A 21,578-nucleotide genomic window follows, 5' to 3' on the forward strand; every position below is an offset into this window, starting at 1 on the left:
AAAATCAACGAAACTTTTGCAAAACCAAAGCAAAAACATGACCGCATAAGTCGTAAAAGTGACGCATCAATGATCTGTCGGAAAAATGCGTCCGAAGCCAGAAATGATCGGACTACCGTAAAAGAGGCAGGAGGCGTGATTCGTTCGAAGTGAGGCATCGTCGTCACCGTCATTATCATCGCCGTGATCGACTGCGTCCGCTAGTTTTGATCGCGGCGACAAGGCGAGCACCACGTGAGGGTGATTTTCCCCGCCCGCGGTATTTTTCCCCTCTGCGTGAAAAAGCAGCCCCGCCAGCGTCGCGGCGCCTATGGTGGTGGCGGTGGTGGGGGTCGGAGGTCGGGGGCCGGGGGCTGGGGGCGGCGGCCTCAAAAATACACCGCAACCACACCGCGCACCTCTACCGCAGAAGCCGCCACTTTCTACCGCCAAACCCAAACGCAACCACCGGCCGCAAGACTTACCCTTATTCTCGTGCTCCGGTTAACTTGGACCCGTGACAACTTCTCAACTCCGGTCACACCGCCGAGGAATTTTGACATTCGCTGAGCAGCCTGAGTGCGTGTAGATTACCTCGAGAGTTTGTGATTTTTTTGATTTTTTTTTTTTTTTTTTTCATCAATTTCGCTCCCAAATTTTTCACCGCACTTTTACCGATTTTTCATTTTTCCAAACATCGAACCTCCTCAATCACCGGACGACTGGCTCAAACTGTGACAGAGAATATAGTTGTGGTGATCAGTTTTTTTGCGAGAATACAACACGTTCGATTTGTCGTGCTGCGGCGCGATTTGAGATAGTGTGGATATCGGAAGTTGACTTTTCACTGTGAACAGAATTCGACGAGACTCGTTGCCTCGAAGAGTGCTTTGTGACGTATCGATGCGTTGTTCTGTGACGTAGTCTTAGTTATTAGTTGAGGAAACTGAAAAGTTTCTCCGTCGAATGGGAAGAACGGATCTGATCGAAGCGGAAGCAGCTCGAGTATAATAAACGAGAGTGCAGAGAGACAAGTGAAGAAGGGGAAAATTCAGCGAAGTAAAAATCGTAAAAAGGGAGATCGGGAAACCTCCTCGATTCCAATAAAACGAATTTTCTCCGCGACTTGGCAGTCAAGTTTTGAAGAATTTGCAAACGGCCGCTCAACTCTGTCTAAGGATAATGAAATAAGGATCAAAGGCTGCCGGAGGAGGAGCAACAGCATCGGTGGCGGCCCCCCGATTCCGCCGTTTCGTTGTACGTACTCTCCGACCCGGGAACAAATCTAATTCCCGAGGGAAGCGATTGATATATTGGTGTTCCGGGACCGATTGAAGGAATCGGCATTTCTCAGGCGCGAATAATCGCTGCCTGGATCCTCGGAGCGATTCAACTGGTTCCGGAATCTTTTTATTACTCTGGTAAGATCGCGTAGTCGGGATTCGTCAAAGCTGCACCGTCGCGTCGTCGGGGAAACGGAATTGAGAAGAACCGTTGAGCCGTAGGTTCGATCCGGGACCGCCGTTCGGACATGAATTAATTTCCGCATCGGGTAATGCACCGCGGTCCGGTCTCATGACGAATCCTTCGCGTGCGGCCGTCCGTTCGGAGGATCGCCCTCTTCGCTTGGAATACAGAGACTCCACAGTGGCTTGCGCGAGCAACAGGGGTCGTCGGCTTCGGGGCTACTCCAGGAAAAGGATGCACCTGGCGAACGACGTCCCTGCCCAGGGCAACCAGGGCGCGAATCACCTCCCGGACTATCCGCCGAGCGCGGATCTCCTCGTCGAGCGGACCCTCGACGGACTGCTCGCCGAGCATCCCGGGGAGTTGATAAGGACCGGTGAGTTTTCCTTCAATAATTATTCTCAAACTCTTGGCAGAATTTTAGCATTAGGGAGGATGCCGGGAGGGCAGGGGCGGGGGAACGAATGAAATTATCTCGAATGCCGTGTGCCCTATGAAAAGGATGTCCCCACGTCGTCTGCACGGTTCTTCCTGGGCACTGGAGGTCCAACAAGACGCTGCCGGTCGCTTTCAAGGTCGTCGCCCTGGGCGAGGTCAACGACGGTACCCTGGTCACCGTCCGGGCCGGAAACGACGAGAACTGCTGCGCCGAGCTGAGGAACTCTACCGCCCTGATGAAGAACCAGGTGGCCAAGTTTAACGACCTAAGGTTCGTCGGGAGGAGCGGAAGAGGTGAGTGCGTGCTGCGATTTGCGATTTGCTATTTGCGATTTGCGGTGAGGAAATTTGGAGGGACGGCCGCGTTTAACGGATGATTCTTTGAAAATCGGCGAGGTGGATCCCGGCCGCGTCTACCGGGGATGAATGATTCAGCGGGTACATTAGGGGGGATCCCAGATGGCCTCATTTCTCTATCGCCCAGTCCTTATTCGGGCTCATTTTTAATTCACTCAACAAATACCGGAGCCCGACCCCCTCCATCCATCCGTCTGTCGGCGGACACAGGATTTTTAATTCCAGACCTTCGTTAATAATTCACGGGCTCCTTTGCTGGAGCGGCGGTGGTTCCGTCCCTCAAGGAAAAAGAAGCCTCTGGGTTAGCGCGTTGCACCTGAATAATACATCGTAATAATCGCCCCCATTACCAGTAGTTAATGCCTAAGGAAAGAAAACTCCTCGGGGCTGAATATCGCCCGCGTTACTTTTCTCTCAGCCAACTCGACACCCCGACGTTTCACTTCAAGGGGCTGCAGACGACCTCCTAATGTCATTTATACCCTCGCGCCGATGGGAAAGCAAACGTTCTCTCGCAATCAGAAGCCAGACACCTTAAATTCGGTTTTTCGGTTCAACTCGGGCAAAAAATGCTAACGTACTGGGGAAAAAGTGCGCAAGCTTGGAAAACCGTTTTTCCCGTCAGCAGGTGGAAATTCTTCGCCTAGAACTGTGGAACTGCCGATTGTTATCGTCGAACGATCGATCCGCAAAAAGTTCCGGCAATTTTATAATATTTCCAACAGATTTTCCCATCTTACACTTCGAATTGGTCATTGGCTCGCTTTTCTCCGCGGGAAAATTGAATGAAATTTCTGACGAGGGTCCCTGCAGAAGCCGCGGATAAATGCTCAGCCAGAGACGGTGGCATTGCTTAACGACGAGGCTGTCGGCTTGTTTATGGTAAATTGGAAAGGGAAATTGCAGTTAGATCGAGGGACGCGATGAACGACGAAAGCCACCCTCTTCGCGGGATTTTGGAGGGGGTGGGTTTTTCAGATTTTTTAACTGTCAACGGTAATGGTTCACGTCTCAGGGACATTTTCCGACCTCTTAGCCCCGGATTGCCAGAATTGCTCGCGTCAAAAGACAAACCCTCTTATATATACAGCTGCTCGGAATCTCACCTCCAAATCGTTCCCAATTCTTATCGCTGACGCTCTCGCCGACGGGTTTCACGCGCCTTTATCCCTCAGTTCGACCCGACTGAAATTTTTCGAGGCTTTTACAAGTTCAACCAGATCCGAGTACGTGTTTTTCTAATTTCGCCTATAATTGCGAAATTCAAGCTCTGGCTGCGACGGATCGCTGAATCGCGATTAGATGAGAGCAATAATTTGCTAAATCGCAGTCGAGTTTTTGGACAAACGTAATATTCGAGGATCAAGCTGAAGGGGTAATCTTGAATTTACTATATTATAAAAAACACATTACTAACTGCCGTATGTGTAACGTATGAAATGTGACTCGTGCAAAGCATCGAAGCGATGGTTGCTATTCAGCTAAATTAACGTGTAAATAGAGTGACAATTTATCGTTGTTTCGAATTTTAAGAGGATAAATTACAGAAATATACCAGGATGCGGAACGATCTCCAGAGATTAGGGTAAGCACACTATATGTACGTATCGGGGGCGATGCTACCGTTTCGGAATTTTTCGCTGCGGGGAATCGAGTATTTGAAATAGGGATTGTTCCGGCGAGTGGCTGAGTCTAAGCGGCTTTGGTTTCCATGGCAATAAGCTCTCATTACTGCATTACTGCCATCTCCTAACTATCAAACAGAGATTGACGGTGTACCGGCTCAAGGCTATAGCCAGACGCGTAAAGTAAGCCGAAATTCGTATACCTGATATCGATCGTGCGTGCGAACTGGATACACTAGGTTTACATTCGTGATTTGTTGATAAAGGGCTTCCGTGCAATAATCACCTCATTACACATGACACGAAATTATCCGTCCGATCGATAGATTGCGCTTAATAAATTCAGAAAACTGGCTAGATTTATATAATTGAGAATTTCTTTTTCCGAAAGCTCTACCTTATTGCCGGTTCTTTCGTCCTTCCGAAACTGGTCACGAAGCGCGTCGATTTTTCGCGAAATTGTGAAGGTGCGGGGAGGAGGGGGGCAAAAGGACAAGACAAACAACATAAATTTAAGATTTATTTCACGAATCTGTTTACTTGCAATACGGGAAAAGCTGCTGAGCCTCGGTGAAGTCGGGCTATTTTTCAGACACCTGATCCGTCCATCGTTGTTCACCAAAAATTGTTTACCGTTATTACCCTAATTTTTCGTGGCATTTTTCAGGCGCGTCATGTGATCGTATTTCACTCCTTCGCGAAATTATTACAGCGCGTTTTGGTCATCTGTGATAATAATCCCGGTTTTTATTGAGTGTAATCAACGCGATGGAGAACGATTTGCAAAACTGATACCTGCGCCTGCGTTGCGAATTATCATTCACTCGCAATACATACATATATTTGTATGTATACATGAAGTAGCTTTGAAAGCAATAACGAGTGTATCCACAAATGCGAAAAATTCTGCAGCTTTCGTATGTACGTGTAGAGATCATATGCCATTTGACCAATCAACTCGCTAACTATTTTAATTGAATCACGAATGGCCCAACGAGCAGAACGTATTATGGGAAAAAAAAAACTGTTCATAAATCCGTGTAACGACAGAAATAACGAAGAAGGGGTGCGGTGATAAAATTTTTGGCATAAAATTTGGCGATAAAAATTTTTTCCAGCAGTACGTTCGATGGAAATGTAAGTTTGCGAACGCGGAGCCAAAAGTTTGGTCACTCTACGGTGAAAGAAACGACAATGAGCGAAAAAATGTGAAAAAAGTGAGAGAGGCGGAGAGGGAGAAACAGATTGTTGTTAATCCGGGGAGTTCCGGGCGCTCTAGAAACGGGAAATATTATCGTAGCAACGCAGGGCGTTATACATCATACGGCTTTCTCTGCTTTGCGATTCTGCCTCGAACCGTCGAGGATTAGCGTCAACCTCCGACGACTAGGAGGCTGGAGTCGACTCGGTACGTACGTGAGTGAATCCGTGTGCTTCGGCGTTGCGACGTAGTCCAAAACGACGAACGAGTCGCATAAATACAGGAATTACTGATGTTTTATGACGGTTCGCGATTTTCTCTGTTTGTGCGGGCAGCTATGAAAGAGCGCCCATTCGGGAGATTTCACCGACTCCATATATATATATATATATATATATATGTAGAGGTACACACACGATACCAGTATCGACAATCCCACAGTGTGCACAGAGGTAAACGTACCGGATCGCCAATAATAGTAATAATAACAATAATAATAGTAATAATAATAATACCGTTCGCCGAAACGCGGAGAAAGAAATCAGGCATGATTTCAGCGGGAAATTAGCGCTGATACGAGTTCGAACTGTATAATACGAGATGAAGGAGTTAAATTTGCGTAAAATTCGTCAAATTTGTAAGAGCATATGTATAATAATGAAAAATAAAACGTTCACCCGCGAATGGGCCTGAATGATTTAATAACTCGAAAGAACTGTCCGCGTTGAGAAGGGTTGACGTACAATCTGTCGCCTTTAAAAAAAACCAGCCCTTTTTATTTTTCCCAACCTCCCGATCTGTCGGTCCGCCGAAACTCTGATACTGTTACCGGGTTCTTGGTGTAGGCGAGCGCTCGAGTGTTGGTAGCAGGTACGATTGGACGTGTGAATTTGCGGGCCAACCTGTGGCTCTGGATGGAAAAGAGAAGGAGAAAAGACGTACAAAAAAAAAAAAAAAATAATTAAAAAATAAACAACACGAAACACCAAAAAAAAAAAAATATACGGCAACGACTAACGAGGCGGTCGTTGGGCGGTAAAGCAAATCTGTGCGACGACTCAGCTCCGGTTTTTGTCCCTCCCGTATCTCCTTGGATCAAAGAATACCGGACGTACCGAGAGCAAGGTCTTAATTAAAGTTTCAGGTGACCGGCGCGAGTCGCACGGAATTCGTTAGGTTTGGAAAATTCCCCCCTCTCGTTGCCGTTTGACACCAATTTTGAAGATCGGCGGACGGATCTCACCGTCAAGATAACGACTTGTCGAACCTGAGAGTCTGATTTATCCCGGAGAGGAGGAGGTTCGCCTGCGCTTTTTTCCCCAATTAAAAATTAAAAATATACCGTCCCCTCGGTAAGTCTCTCACGAAGCTGGTACACCTATTTCAGGTAGAATCACGCACAGTTGACTAACTGCGCCGTCGATCTGCCTTGTCGCACGGATTATACATATTTTATTTCTCTTCCATCCGTCCGGCGGCGGCCGTCTTCCGCACCAGAGATTTCGTTTCTGTAATGCATCGGAGGGGCCTCGCCGTGTTACGAATCCAGGCATTCGCCTCGCGATTTCTCATATTTAACCGACGATAATTTTCGTAATGAATACACTACCGTCTGAACGGATATACGCGTATATTTAGCACGGACGCGCCCCGGTGATTCTACGTTTGATGACCGATCTCGTCCATTTCCCGATTGTCCGAGTGACGTACGTACGTCAATTGGCTCCAATTTCAACGCAGTGGACGACTTACCGCATCGTTGTAAATTTATGTCGGTCCTTTATCCGTGATTACCGTGGCAAGTTAACTATTTAGACAGGTGTAGCCGATTTCGCGTGAGGCAAATTCGGACTGGCGGCTGATCCGATCGCTACGTTGTAGAAATAGCATTACGCAGCTGATGTGGGAAATTCATTTATCGGATCGATTCAACGACGGTTGACGACAAAGTTGAAGACAAAAGTGTGGTATTTCCAATTCGTGTAGAATAATGTGAAAAGTGTTTGCAGGAAAGTTTCAAAATATTCAATAACCAGACGTACAAGTTCGATTTTTCTGTAGTACAAAAATCTTGATTCGAAATGAGAAATAAATAATAACAACGACACGGCTGAATGTTGATAAGCCATCCCCGTTTGTCAAAGTTGCCTCGTGCGGGTCACCCTTAAGCTCTGAAAGAAGAGCCTCGCCGAGTCCACCGCTGATATTTTACTCCCCGCACGGTAAATCTTTTTGAAATATTCCCGCACGCAATCCGGTGTACCTGTCCCTCAACAGCGATTCGGGTAGTCAAAACGTCAGAATCTTAAAACACTGCAAACACCCTGAAATAACACTGGAGTGGCAAACAGAGGTTGAACCCCGCCATTCCGCGCCTCCTTTTGCTCGGGTGGCAAACAGGGGAGTTTTTAACACTGTATGATCCCTGAGTAAACTTGGGGTGAATATGAAATCGTTAAAAACCTGAATGCCGATGTTTTTGTGAACCGTCCTCGCCCGAGGCGCGTGTAAGATGCCCGCAGTAATTATTCAAATTTTGATCCTCGAATTTGGCGATGAGGAATAAAATGTCACTCGGTCGACGCCGCAAAGCTGCTGTCGAAACGCGATTCACTTTCCAACCTCGTGATGAAAGTGTCAAGGATACGATCGGTGTGGAGAAATAGAAAAATAATGAAACAAAAGGAAGACAAGAAGAAGAGTCTAGACAGTGGAGGGATGATACAAGTACCGAATTGGTACAAGCAGACAGAATCGATGCGGTCTTCTCGAGGGGCACTGTATTCGCCACATAGTAAACGAGCTTTCTTGGAATCCCTCCAGAATGAGAGAAACTCTCGTGTTCTTTTCTTTATCTCTTTTATGGCGACGTCAACAACTTTACGATTCCGTTAACGTCTGCTCGCATAATTTTTTATCACTACAGGCATACCGAATCTACCTATGTATCCGAATTTCAGCCATTCTCTCGACGAATTCTCCGGCTTCCCCGGCGTTTAGGCCTGTCGCGAAATCCTAACAAGGCGAAAGTTTATTGCTGTGGTCCCGTAGGTGAGGGATGAGAAGCGGTTTCGAGGGTTGCCAAACGTCGAGGGGGCGTAGGTGAAGGGTAAGGGTGGAGGGCGGAGGGCGGAGAGGCGGCATTTTGGGGTGTTTATGAGGCATTATGTGTAACACGCTGGAAGAACGACTCCCCCGCAATTTTGGTGCTTGTGATACAGTTAGCGAAGGCGCGCGCGTGTAAGCCCGAACCGTCGGTGGTGTTAAATCGGAAGAAAAAAAATATTAATTAACGTCTACGAAACAGCAGATTCCTCGCTGGTGGAATTTCAGTTGGTGTAAATTCTCGTTCAGCGCGTAGATAATGCATTCGGGCATATTTGTCTATCGGTAATTGCATCTTCGGTAATCTGTGTATGTAACATACGCAAATCTGTTATACTCGCCTTTCAATTCCGCGAGCCAGTGTTAAAAATTTTTATAACACGTAGTACTCGTTCAAGGTAGAATCTTCGTGTGAACATTCCGTTTGAGAAATTACACGGGTGTTTTTGCGAAAAATTCGTAATTAGGAATTTAGGCGATCCGTTGGTCGTTGGAATTGTTCAAAGGAATTTTCAGATACCCGATCGAAGAAAAGCTCCGATCGCAATCATCCGCGCAGCGATGCGAATGATCTTTTAGCGGTACCCGGCAGCTCGACTCTCGACTGCTTACCGAAAAATGTTCTTACGGAAGAAGTTCTTTCGCAGGAAGTGTGAGAAAAATATGAGCTGTGGCGGGGGGTGACAAAAGTAGTGACAAAGCGGTCGCTGACGTAACCTACTCGTCGCCTGCGATCCTCCCGCTTCCGTTATCTCTTATCTCGTTTTTCTATCCCTCAGTCATTCCGCCCTAGGCGGTGTTTTGTTTTCGCTGCTCACTGCGTGAGGAAATTCGCGAGTTCCCCGTTTCGCTGGATATTTTCCGTGGCTCGACGGAGCGGCGACAAAGCTGTTAAATGTCGTGGTTCACCGTGAAAATTCTCCGCCACCCTGGCATTCGCCGTAAAATAAAACTGCTCAGTTTCTCTCCGCGAGCTAACCGACGCCGTTGTGCGACGTTGATGCCCGCAAGATTTTCCGTAAGTTGGACTGAAGCTGAGAAATTTTAAAGGCCCGAATTCGACGAGGCCTTGAGGTCAGTCGACCAATTAGAATTGAATAATTCGCGAAGACTGCGATTATATGTAGCTATCCGGGATGAAGAACGGAGGGAGAGGGATACGAAGGTGAATTCCAAACGGAGTCGTAACTCAACCGCGGAAAGAATTAAAAAGCATAAAAATGCGGCGAACGCAAAAGTTCGGTTTCTCGGATAGCCCGCAAGCCGGGGGTGCAAGTTCGCGGTGGGTCGCGTTATTCTGCCGTGTTCCACGTGCCTGTTTCTCTCTATTATTCAAATCCAATCCACGTGGCCGCAAAGTGCTTATTCCCATTTCCCCCAGCCCCAGCCTCACTTTCCAATCTTTTTATCACCAGAAAGTGATGAATTTTAGATCCTAACCGTCACTCGCCGCTAACCGCGGTCGCTTCAAACTCAAATAAGACTCCGATTGTCCGCATGCAGTTGCAGCAGTGGTTATGAATTCCAAAGAAGTAGTGACCCGCGAGAAAAGAAGAAGAGGTAAATAAAAAATAATAGCAACAACGAGGAATTCAAAATATATATTATATTTTTACTTCAATCTTAAAAAATTTCCACTCAATTCCTCAACACGATTATGGGTAATCTGAGTGTGGGATGAAGACCATGACGAAATGTATAACAGCTCGTGGTGAATTTGGTGGATCGGTTCTGTCACCGCTTCGAACGGTTACAGGATGTGCAGAGGCAGTAACGCGCTGCACTGTGCCACGTTTACTGGAAACAAAACATAAATGTGCCGGAAGTAAGGGGTAGTCGGATGGCGCCGCAGTGTCGGGAGGGGCGTGCGGGGAAAACCGACGGGAATATGCTAATGCCGTAAACATACGTACTTATGGACCGGGTTTGGCGTGTCCGGCACCTCGGCACCCGGTTCTGGACGAGATCGACCACCTCTGGTCCTCCGCGAGGTGTTGAAAGGCGTAATTTTTCACGTTTCAGGAAAGAGTTTTACTCTGACGATAATGCTGCAGACGTCGCCGCCGCAGGTGGCAACCTTGTCGAAGGCCATAAAGGTCACAGTCGACGGTCCCAGGGAGCCCAGGTCGAAAACAAGTGAGTACCTACGAAATTTATCTTGGATTCGTGTTGTTCGAGTCGACGAACACGAACGAACGGACGCTGCCGTCTTCATAAACGAGGAATTCACGCAGTGTCCTGTTTCAGGACATCAAGCTTTTCATCCTTATCACTTTGGGCCGCGTACCTTCACTTTCGCACATCCTCAGGATCATCTGGGATTCAAATTAACCGGTGAGTCGTCAGCGTTCCGTTTCTTTTTTTCTTGTTCTTTTTTTTTTCTTTGTCGATATACTTCAACCACCGTGTATTGACACGTCACGCGAAATCCCCTCGTGGAAATGATCGAGTCCGTAAAATACCGAATTCAGGAAAGTTATACCATCCCGAGCGAGTGACTGGTAAACGAGTTCTTGCAAGGCTGCATGGGATTCGTTGATAACTAAGTTTACAGCCCTTGCGAGAGCGACGCTCCGGTAGTCTTCGTCGCGAGAAGGGTGTCAAAATTGAGCGGCACCGGTTGCTGCGAAGTCAAAATTGAGTTTTGACTTCGAGTCTAAGTAGAGGAGAGTCTGATTAAGTCGGGCTCTTTGCCGTTCGGGGGTTAGGGTGGGAGGGGTTCTTCTCTAACTGGAGAACTTTGTCTTTTCAATTCCTGTCTGCAGAGCAGCTGTATATTATAAGCTCGGTGCGACTTTCCTCGGTACCTTCGATTATAATTTGCCAACAGTTTTGCCTTCGCATAGTCTCGCGGAAAGGCTCCCGTCTGTTCATCAAACAAATTATGAAATTCACTTGAGCAGCGACGTGAAATTTTTTGCGTTCATGCCAGAAATTAATTTTCCCGCATCGCATTTCGTCTGAAAAAACAAAGACAAACGACTTTCGTTCAGCCATACCGCGTTTACCGATTCTAGAGCGGTATTTCGTTCTTCGTTGAAATTCGGCCGGAACTCGAAATTTTGACGAAACCGGCCTCGGTGAGTGGAAGTGATATTGGTGCACCGACAGTGTATTGTTTCGGCATGATAAGCGGCTTAACACACCCTCTGTTCAGCGACCCAGCTTCCCGCGCCCACCACACCACCCTAGTACCACCACCACCACCACCACCACCACCACCACTACGAATTCAGTCCCGCGGACGAGCCCGCAGTCGCGATCAAAATCGTAACGACAATGAAAGCTGGCCGAGCTCGCTGGGTCGTGGAGCCAAATTTTACCGGATTTTATGGCGCTGTTATATAAGCCGTAACGGTGCGTCCAAAAATCAATTTTCATAAGGGGGATGTAAACTCGAGAGCAGAAGAAACGCTTGATAAGATCGTCGCAAATTTGTCATTCGTTGAAGCGATATCTGCGCACTCTTTGTCCACAACTTGGCGACGGCTGATACGAGACCGCGAATCATGATGTGCAAATTTTTCTCTCAGTGCAGGTGTAACGTGGCGATGCCTCCAAGAGTGAGTCGGAGTCTGTGTAAGAGGAGACGTTGGAAGAGAGGCGGTGTAGGGTTTCGAAATTCAAACTTTCCGCGTTACCCGACGAACCCCTTCGGTCATTTAGTTCGGCGGATAAAACACAGGTTGCGCCGCCGTCCGCTCCTCTTCCGAGCGGTCAGCACCCACCCCGTCCACCCCGTCCAGCCCAACCCCCGACCCCCAACCCCCAACCCCCGGGGCGAACCACCCGCCTCGCGATCCGAAGCCCGAGCCATCCTCGCGTGCGATCCCAAGAGGGTATCATCGGTGTAGTAAGGGTGTGTTTCAAGGGGTGGTTTATTAGATCCCGGCGCCAAGGGTTGATAAAGGAGACCCAAGCAGGGGTTGTTAAGGTGTCCATTGAGGTGTAACTAGGGGCTTGTTATTAAATTTCGTTCGGCCCACCTCAGCGCCAGAAGGGACGAGTTTCACGGGTTTTCATAAATGCTAAGAATATGGCTGATCGCTACCGTAGCGTCGGTCGTGCGTCGCCTCGCGCGAGTTCGTTTATTCATTCGTTGCCCCCCTGTTACTTCGAAGCGATGCCCGATCGATGTGCGCTCTGAGAAAAGAAGAATTTTTTAGCATCTTTCATTCGCACAGTTTCTTGTCAAAGTAATTTTCTTCTCTCAGAATGGTTAAGCTCCTTCTTTCATGTTTGTGAATTTTTTTCCCTCTTCTTCACTTCGCGCAGAGTCGGTATATTCATTTCTCGAGTGCTCCCGTATACTATTTTTTTTCTTTATTTTTTAATGTTCATAATTCATCCCGCTTGGGTTTACTTCGTAAAGAGAAATTCCGGTTGTTATTCTTGAATGTAAAAATTTTCCCAAATTAGCAGGCGCTCTTGGAGTCATGTAAAGCCTTTCCTACGTGCCTTCCTCTCTCTCTCTCTCTCTACCCGTACGTTTAGTCGCCAATTTAAAATCCAGGAGTAAAAACGCCCCAATCAAGGTCTCTCGGCGTCTTGCTAAGGGGATGAAAAATCCGGAAGAGAGGTTTAAGTTAACAAGAGTCCCCGTTGGCCGCCGCCCTTCGCTGCCCTCCGTCACCCTCAGCCTCCCGTGTCAATTAACCGCCTCCAGGGGCGGAAAAATCGCAACCCCTGTTTCAATAAGGTGGCCTTTACCTCATTTGGGGGAGATTGTTAGGAGCGCGTTTAAAACTGTCGACTCCGGGCTGGCTCGGATCGCTTTGCAATAAATTTACGCTCTTAAAGCCGAACCTTTCATGTTTTTATTTCCTCCTCTTGAGATTGGTACCGTAGTGCGGACTTGGTTTCCGAGCAGCTTGACGATTCTTGAAAAATAAACACCCGTCATGCGCTGCAGCCGCACAATTGCAGGCATCGGGCACACGACCCAAACCTGAACTATTCCTTCCGCTGTAAAGTAGATTTAATTAAAAGTCCTCCGCGTCTTGTTTCCGTACGAAAATCCTCTTTGAAAATAAACACTTTCTAAGGATCCGGGGACTCTTAGCGCGTACCCGTGGAAGAACTCGGGGCTGATCTTGGCAGGGAAGCGTCGCGCCGTATCAAGGGTTGTCCACTTCTCGTTCGGCGGCAACCTTTGCGTAGAAACTCTGTCTCGAATTTCGGAAAGGAGAGACACAGGGGTTGCCTATATCTACGCCCTTTCGTTTCATTCTTTACATTTCGTTTCCTCGGTTTAATCAGGTCTGCGTGGCATCTCCGAGCGAGGGTTGTTTACTCCCGCGGTAACAATCACGGGTATCCTTTATATCACGAGATCGGACGGATTCCCCCGCACGCCTCTCTTCTAGGCGCAGTCGTTATTACACTCATCGATCCGCGCAACGGATCAACAATTACTCTCGTTCCGTTTCAGCGATATACACTTTCTTCCGCGAAGACGGGCGTCTACCGTAAAAGGGTTGAAAGAAAACCGCGAGCCACGTGACCCGAGGCGAGTCACGTACTATTCCATTTCCTGAAATTTCTACTGGTGACACTTACTGGTGCAGGAGGAGGGACCTTTTGGGGTGGCATTTTAGGGGTTGCTACGCTGCGATAATGAGAACAGGAGCAGCCGGGTGAGTCAGGTTGGGCTTGGTTCGAGTAAAGACTCCCTTCGCACACCCTCGCACACCCCGTTCGCCAACCTCGACACCACACCCCCATAACTAGCGGAAGAACGCGCGAGTACCGAGCCGAGGAAAGAGCAAGGCTCCTCTCGTTGCGCAAGGGTTAGCACCTTGAGAAGGGCGTTTTAGGCGCCTGTTTTGCATAGATTTAAATAGATAAGAAGAGAGGAGGGGAAGAAGAGAGTGCGAGATAGACGGAGAGAAAGAGAGAGAGGGACCGAGTGGCGAGGAAAATACGAGAATTAATTTATTATGTGTTTTAGGATTCGGGACTTTAAGAGATCCCCGGATTTACAGTTCAGTTTGGGTTTAGGTTTTCGTGGGGTCCGCCCGTCGGAGTTTCACTTAATACCTCTTTAAGGCCATCCGAGTAAAGCACGGGAAGTCTTAGGCTCGGATCTTGTTTACTCAGCGAGGATTTTCGATAATTCATTATGGTTTCAAGGAGTTTAATTAAAAAAGCCTTCCACCTTCTGCAAACACGCGGTTCCTTTGTTTTCCTCGATCAGGCTATCCCTTGAACACTCACTCGACGAGAGTCGAGTTTAAATCTCAAACGATAATAAGACTTTCCACAGGTTGCATAGAATTCATTCATATTTTTGGTATTTTCAAAAAGAATTATACAGCAATTCGATCAGTCTTGAAAGGGATTTTTATGAATCAACAATTTATACACGCGAAATTCAAGTACAGCTTCATATCAGAAATCATACTTGAATACAGTTCGATTGTTTGAGAATCGTAACGAAGTCATCGAAATTAATTTCTGTAGATGTTTCTAAGATTAGACTTTCCTTACAATCATACGATCGGTGTGATTTCGAATGCCGATTCCTCAAATCTTTCGCAGATATTCGAGCTGAACGCATTTGATCTAGGCTGAGAGTAGGTTGAGAGCTCTTCTGACCACCGGCTGATTAGCTCAAGATGAATTTGGTAGCACGTATAAGGGTTGCTCCATGCACGTTCGAAGGATGATAGTTTATAATACGTCATCCCTTAAAAGGGACGTCATCCCTTGCTAGAATAGCTTAGAGTATAGCTACCGAAGGAAACTACCCATGGGGTCGTAACGCTTAAGCTTAGCATTTCTCACCCTTTAAAGGGTAGCGCGTCGGCTCTGCTGCTTCGTCTCCGTCTTCGTCGCCGTTCTCTCCTTGCGCGAACCCTTTTCCCCACACCCCTCATTAGTCTTCATTTGTTTTCGGAATTATCGCCCCCGCCCCTGTTCACCCGGTTCAAGGCGAAAGGGTGGGCTTTCAAGTTTATTAAATTGAAAATATGTTACGGGTAGTTTGGGTTAGCTGGTGTGGCACGAGCCGCGCAGGGGTGAAACTTCCGAGGGTGCAAATTTGAAGTTCAAGTGCCGGTTTGCCGTAGGAATTTTGCGCTTCGGTTTCAACGTACAGCGGAATTGTAAATCCAGGAATACTCAAAATTTTCCCCGCACGATCCCAACCCCGAGAAACTCCGATAACACCTCTCCGTGGACCGGTATATTTGAAACGTTTTTCATCTCAGAATTAAATTTCACCGAAAGACTTGATCGCTCACCACTGCCCGACCATATCGCCGGTCGCTCTACTTGGAGGCGTTCGTTAACCGGATATTCCGTTTCACTCGACGCGGTAAACAAAGCGTGCAGCAGAGCAGCTCGTGAATTTTCCAGTAGATCAAACAGCGCGGGCAGCGCAACCGAGATAGATTACAAAATCAGACAAAATAATCGAACGAGAATTAATTAATTCACTACTTTCCGACCGCACGCGAATTTCCATTAATCCGCCGGTCGCTTACACTCACAGTCCGTGCGTATGTACCGCGTTTCTCACACCGTCGAGTCAGACACTCGATCGTATACGTGTAACACATCTACACGCGAGTAAAGGAGGGAACGGGGACTCGCTGCTGGATGGGCGCATGCATGACACAACGAGCGAAGGCTCTTTGCTTTGTAAGCTCCAGTCCGAAGCTTTTCAAGTCGCAGGCTCTTATCGTTTTCTTAATCCTCTCATAAAGTCCCGGGTAGGTATTGTATAGCTGTACACAGGTACGAACATCGCACCGGTGGTAGTACGCTAGATAACAGTGTCCTCTCTGTTTTCCGAGCTTAAAGAGAGCTTAAAAAGTTCCCCTCCGTCTCCCCCTCCTCCCTACTCATCGCTCCCGCCAGAGCTTTTTCCCCCCACTCGAGGGGCGCGCATTTGCGGGCAACCAATCCGGCCAGCCGCAAGCGCCACAGGTCACGCCCAGGAGCCAGTACCTCGGTATGTATCCCTACCACCGACTTCCCCTCCGTTTCCCGCTCCCGTTTAACTTCAAGAGTAGAGATGCTTGCAGCTAGCTTTGAGGGGAACATTTTTTTTAAATCCTTCTGCTGCGCACAGATGACGGAGTAATCTAAGAAGATTTTTTGAAATGAACTCCGTGTCGATATCCCGCTTCTCGCGATGACGAATGCTCAAATTGGAGCGATAGCAGCGGATAAAAAATAATGGCAATCCATCAAAAGTTTGTTTTGTGAAATCTTAGCTGACGCCAGGTGTGAAGGAGAAGCGGGAAAAGAGTCTTCCTCACTTTATGGAATTCAATTACCATTTGGCAGATTTTTTCGCGAATAATCTACCCGAGCTTGCGGCATTAACTAATCAGTAGGTATATATCGAGAACTAGGAACCGGTATAGTTGAATTCTACAGAAAACATTCCCTTCGATAGTTTTTTTCTAGTAGATAATTGAGCACTTCGGATAACAATGATTGAGGAACTAAATGCGGTGATGCATAAACGACACACTGTTGGATCGGTCATTATTTGAAAAATACCTCTATGCATCTTCGGTTAGGACTTTTCTCGAAACTTAATGCCGTGGGAAAAGGGATGCTAGTTGCAGTTGATATCGAACACCGCGACGAATACCCGAAGCTTTCAACGTGGGCGGACATTACGCTAAGTAACCTGGTATTTTATTTGATCTCTCAGGACTGCCACACCTGGGCCTGGAGGGAGTCGGAGCCGGGGGCGGATGGGGAGGTTTGCCCCGCGGCGGTCTCCCCCCGCACTGTCTTCCACCGCCGCCGCCGGGCCACCACTCGCATTCCCACCCCCCGCCAGGAGGTGCCTCAGCATTCAACCCGTTCCAGCACGCTATTGAGCAGCGCTCGCCAAGAGTGCCCGCTACCACCGGTAAGGAACTTCCCGGTAACAGGAAGCTCGATGCATCTTACAATTAGCCCAAGTTCCGACTTGGCCTGAGATCAAAGACCAGGGAAATGGTTTTCGCTGAACCGCGTTCAATGCACCTGCTCGTCTTCTCTTTCCTTTTTCAACGGGCTTCTTCTCAATGTCGAGCGAGGTAGCCGCTGCCGCCGCCGCTGCTGCTGCTGCTGCCTAACGAGCCTTATCGCCCCGACGTCATGTGCCGACTGTTTACTTTACAGAATCTTCGCGTGGAGATCTTGGTCCCATAACCGTTTCTGTGAGGGATGTTAGCCCCACAGCATCCCCTGGAAACGGGCCAGGACTGCTAACCACCGCTGCTGTCGCCGCTCCAACCCCGCCAGCTGAGCCAACAAATGCTACGTCAAGCCCGTCGACCCACCACCCGCCTCATCATCATTTCCAAGGTATTATCCCCCTCGAGTTATCAGGCGCACGTCACCTGGTCCGCGGTTAACGCGTCTTCTTCGACTACGCACCAGATCGATTGATCCCAATTTCCATGGTTCCAGGCCTTCATCCGGCGCTTCTTGGTCCACACAACCCGCTCTTTAGCTCGATATTCGCACCTCTGGTCCCGCATCAGTCGCATTGGCTGTTTAACCAATTGTATCAGTCGCAGCCGGAGTGGCACGCGCTGGCTTTGCACATGGCGCATCAGCGCCTTCAGATGCCGGACATCCGGCCTGGCCAGCTGCGGAAACGCCGTGGATCCAGCGGCAGCCCCGACGGAAGTTCGAAGGACGATCCTCAGCGGGAGGAGGAGGTTCTGGAGGACAGGGACGGGGACGTCGAGGAGAGGGAGAGGTCTCGGGACACCGACAGTCCCGAGGGTAGCATCGAGGTGGACGACGAGTCCGACCGCAGGCTAGAAGGGGCGAGCAGGATCCCCATCGGACGGAAGCGGGACCGCACGAGAAGCGAGGACTCCTCGGAAGAGTTGACCATCTGCATCCAGACGAACGTCAACAATTTCAAGGAGGATTTGAGCGTCGCCAGCGACCTGGACAACAGGACAGATCTGACGATAAAAATACGACTCGAGGAAACCGTCGACTTGAGCACCAAGAGCAATCACGACAAGGAGAACAGGGAGGAGGACTTGAGCAAGGGTCAGGATCTGACCACACGGAGAAAGGAGGAGGACGTGGCCACTAGGGAGCCAAAGAGACCCAGGCGGGAGAACACGCCACCCAGGCAAGTCTGGAGGCCCTACTAGGCCGTGACTGACGAAACGGAAACGGAATCTTAGCGTAAGAAGTTAAGAACCGTCGGTGGACACCGTTCGCGACGAGAACCACGGGTTTTCAAAATCAGCCATCCGAGGTTAAACCTCGACGTAGGCTCGTGGCGCGCAGTGATGTTTACACCTCAGTGGGCAGTTGAGTTTCCCCGCAACTAGTCGGCGACTGAGGTGACCCGGGGTGGCCGTCGTGGTCGACGTGGTCGAAGCGGCCGAGACGCAGGGACTGAGGGCGGATCAGCCTCGAGTGCCGTTGGGATCCAGGAGAACGCGTCCCGGTGATACAGTTTTCGCGACAACGAAGATGCCAAGCGATGCTCCCGGTGTGCTTCCGATTCTCGGTCGCTTCGATGCGTCCGCAAGTCAGCAAGTCTTTGTGGAACAGTCAGAAGATCGAGATGGTTACTCGTTGATGGTTCGTTGTTTTTATTTTTTTGTTTTCTTGATGCTTGGAGACCGTGGTGGAAATATTATCATGAAAGAATTCTTAACGATTCATGGACTAACCAGGGTTAACGTCTGTTCAACTTGTATATATAATAATGACGTCCTAAATTGAGTATAAGAAAATTATAAGCAACATTGTCGTTCTCGTTGAACGAGTCCTGGCGGTCCTGCTCTCGTGATTATCACCGTTTCAATGAGAACTCATGCGGTGATTCATGAGGAGACTTTACGTCAGTGGTAAATTTTTGACGATGGCATATGTATCCGTAATGTGATCGTGTGTACTGCATCGTTGGGAGATTACAATATCTCTGGTGATGGTGAAAATTCAAATTTCTTCCAAATCTTGTTTTCTAGTTGTTATTTATTGACGATTAAAGCTTTAACATTATGAAAGAATCTTCGACTTGAATCGGATTTGACAAGGTTGCGGATTATTAAACATGCCGTTGCTACGAGCTCTCTTTAACTGCTGTGACTCGAAAATCAAGGTATAATGTTTACTTGAAATCATGTTGATAGGAAATAGACATGTAACCAGTTTATAATGAACCCGAATAATCACTCAGGCAATAACGTTCATGATACGAACAATTGAATACAACAAAATTCGAATTGGACATCGAGCCCGTTCAAAATGTATGATTGTTTCTTGTGGTTTCATTCTGACGACGTTTCCAAAATAAAATTCGTCCATGATAAGCGATATTTCATTAAATCGTTTCATGTCTATCGAAAAGTACAACTTGTCTAACGAGCAAATAACAGCTAGAAATTCAAGATTACAGTTCTCATTTGAAAATCATCTAACAAATAAAATGCATCGTCGAAGGTACTGAATCTCCGTTACTCGCAGATGTGTCTGGGCAAGTCGTTGCGACGGGTAATTCATTATTAAACATAGGTAAATAATGTTGTAACTTTCGCCAACTTGTGTCACGGTCGCGGTTGCCGAAAGCCGACGGATTACAGAAGAAAGAAAGGAAGACATTGGTCGGCGTGCAATTGGTTGATAATTAACCTGCCCACTTAATTGTCTGTATCGATTTTCATTAGTGACGATGAATCTAATGCAATACCATCTAATTTGTTCACGTTGATTGAAAAATTTCACGACCCTGTAAATCAGCCAGACATACCATATAGCAAAATCTTAAACCATGGACGTAATCATCGTTCACTCATACGTGCATCGGTTGCAGACGAAGATAATACGACTCAGATGGTTCTCGATTTATGACAGGATCCAGTCACCCGACTTCAAATTCCTGTCTCACAGATCATGAAATCATTTTCTGCCTATTGTCTGTCCCGTCAATCGATCGACAGTATCTGCATGTTTGGTTAATTGAGACAGCAGCCCCCATGGAAAAAGGATGCCAAAAACGCGAAGCATCAGAGCAACGAATTAGGAAAACGCGAAACTTTCACTTCAGTTACTAACTGCGGAAAGTGCGATCGATGCGTAGCTCAAAGCTGTAATCGATGACAGACCTATAAAGACGACAATCCGGGCGAATAAATTGCTGCAGGGCTGCAACAAAGGGCGTTTTTGAGGATCACGCGTCACTGATTAACATCGAAGGTTTTATTGAAGATATCTCGAATGAGGTTTAATTTTAATCCCGCTATTTAATATCGATGTAAATATCTTAGCCTTATCCCTTACACCTGCTAAAATTCGAAAATGAATATATGATACGACGTATGTAATGTATAGCTTAGGTATGTAAAATGTAAGAGAATGTAATTAAGAGAAAAATATCTCGGGACAAATCTTGAGATCGGACAATTTGCCAATATATTATTTTTAACCGTTCGTTTAGCCGATGATCCGAGTGGATGGCGTGTCGAATTCGTTCCAATAAACGTCCAGGCAGTTTTAATTTCGACATTTTCGTTGGAATATTCAAAGATCGTCTCGTCAGGCGATTCGACTTCACACGAAAAAGAACCTCATCTTTAATTTAATATCGAAATTCAGTAAGTATTTCGCTATTTGTCCTCATATCTGTTACTTCTTCCCTTCACGCCTTCCCTTCGTCCCCTCACCTCGCGTATATATATATATATACATATATATATAAGATTGAAATCATCAACCGTTCGGAATGTGTTATGAAATAAATATCATTTGTTCTATTAAACTAAAGTCGTATTATCTCCTGGTCATTAATTGCATGCGGACTAATCAGAAGTTCCACTATCGTAAGTAGGTGTATTTTATTCTGATTGTTGTTTATTGTGAAGATGGAAATTTTATATTGTGACGAGATTTGTTTATTGGATCTTATTGTTAGACAAATCCCGTTCAAGTACATGAAAACAGAGTATTGATGAAGTATTGGCGGAATGAAGAAGCCGAGGTTCCAATACAATCACTTCATTGTGATACAACACGATCAAGAATGTATTTATTAATATTCGGTATCAGATACCGCAGACAGTGCAATGAATATATATACCTATGTACCATATGGATGAAAAATGGAATAGTGGATTTTTCCGTTAAACGCGATCGCCGCTCGATTCGAGAATACAGCGTTTTGACGAATCGAAACAAAATCATTGGAGCTGTAAGCGCGTGATATGATAGAGGAAACGCCATGACTTGAAGAGTCCTAATTGCGTGACTAAAACGCATTAAATTCGCAGTGACGTATTCGGAAAACTAGCCTGGCAGCCGGGTATTGGCCTCTGGTCGGCGTATCACAACAAACTACCCCAATGACGAGATGATTAAAATTTCACGGGAAGCTGCTCCGGCCGTTCGCTGCACCGAAAACCCCCTACGATTCCGCGTTGGTG

General features: G+C 47.3%; 1 protein-coding gene across 2 annotated transcripts; it reads left to right on the forward strand.

Annotated features, from left to right (window-relative positions):
- The first annotated feature begins 388 nt into the window (after positions 1 to 388).
- On the forward strand, positions 389 to 21,026 carry LOC107217166. Of its 2 annotated transcripts, XM_015654552.2 has the most exons (8): positions 1,227 to 1,236; positions 1,317 to 1,822; positions 1,948 to 2,178; positions 10,195 to 10,308; positions 10,420 to 10,506; positions 16,844 to 17,047; positions 17,302 to 17,487; positions 17,593 to 21,026. In XM_015654552.2, exons 2-8 carry the CDS (start codon positions 1,555 to 1,557, stop codon positions 18,297 to 18,299), a joined length of 1,797 nt encoding a protein of 598 aa, XP_015510038.2. In that variant the 5' UTR covers positions 1,227 to 1,236; positions 1,317 to 1,554; the 3' UTR covers positions 18,300 to 21,026. The 2 variants fall into 2 exon arrangements, with proteins under 2 accessions (XP_046586795.1, XP_015510038.2); XM_046730839.1 differs by having other exon boundaries at positions 389 to 1,822; positions 10,429 to 10,506.
- The last annotated feature ends 552 nt before the right edge of the window (positions 21,027 to 21,578 follow it).

The sequence above is a fragment of the Neodiprion lecontei genome, chromosome 1 (assembly GCF_021901455.1).
Source record: "Neodiprion lecontei isolate iyNeoLeco1 chromosome 1, iyNeoLeco1.1, whole genome shotgun sequence".
In the NCBI taxonomy this organism is placed as follows: Eukaryota; Metazoa; Arthropoda; class Insecta; order Hymenoptera; family Diprionidae; genus Neodiprion; species Neodiprion lecontei.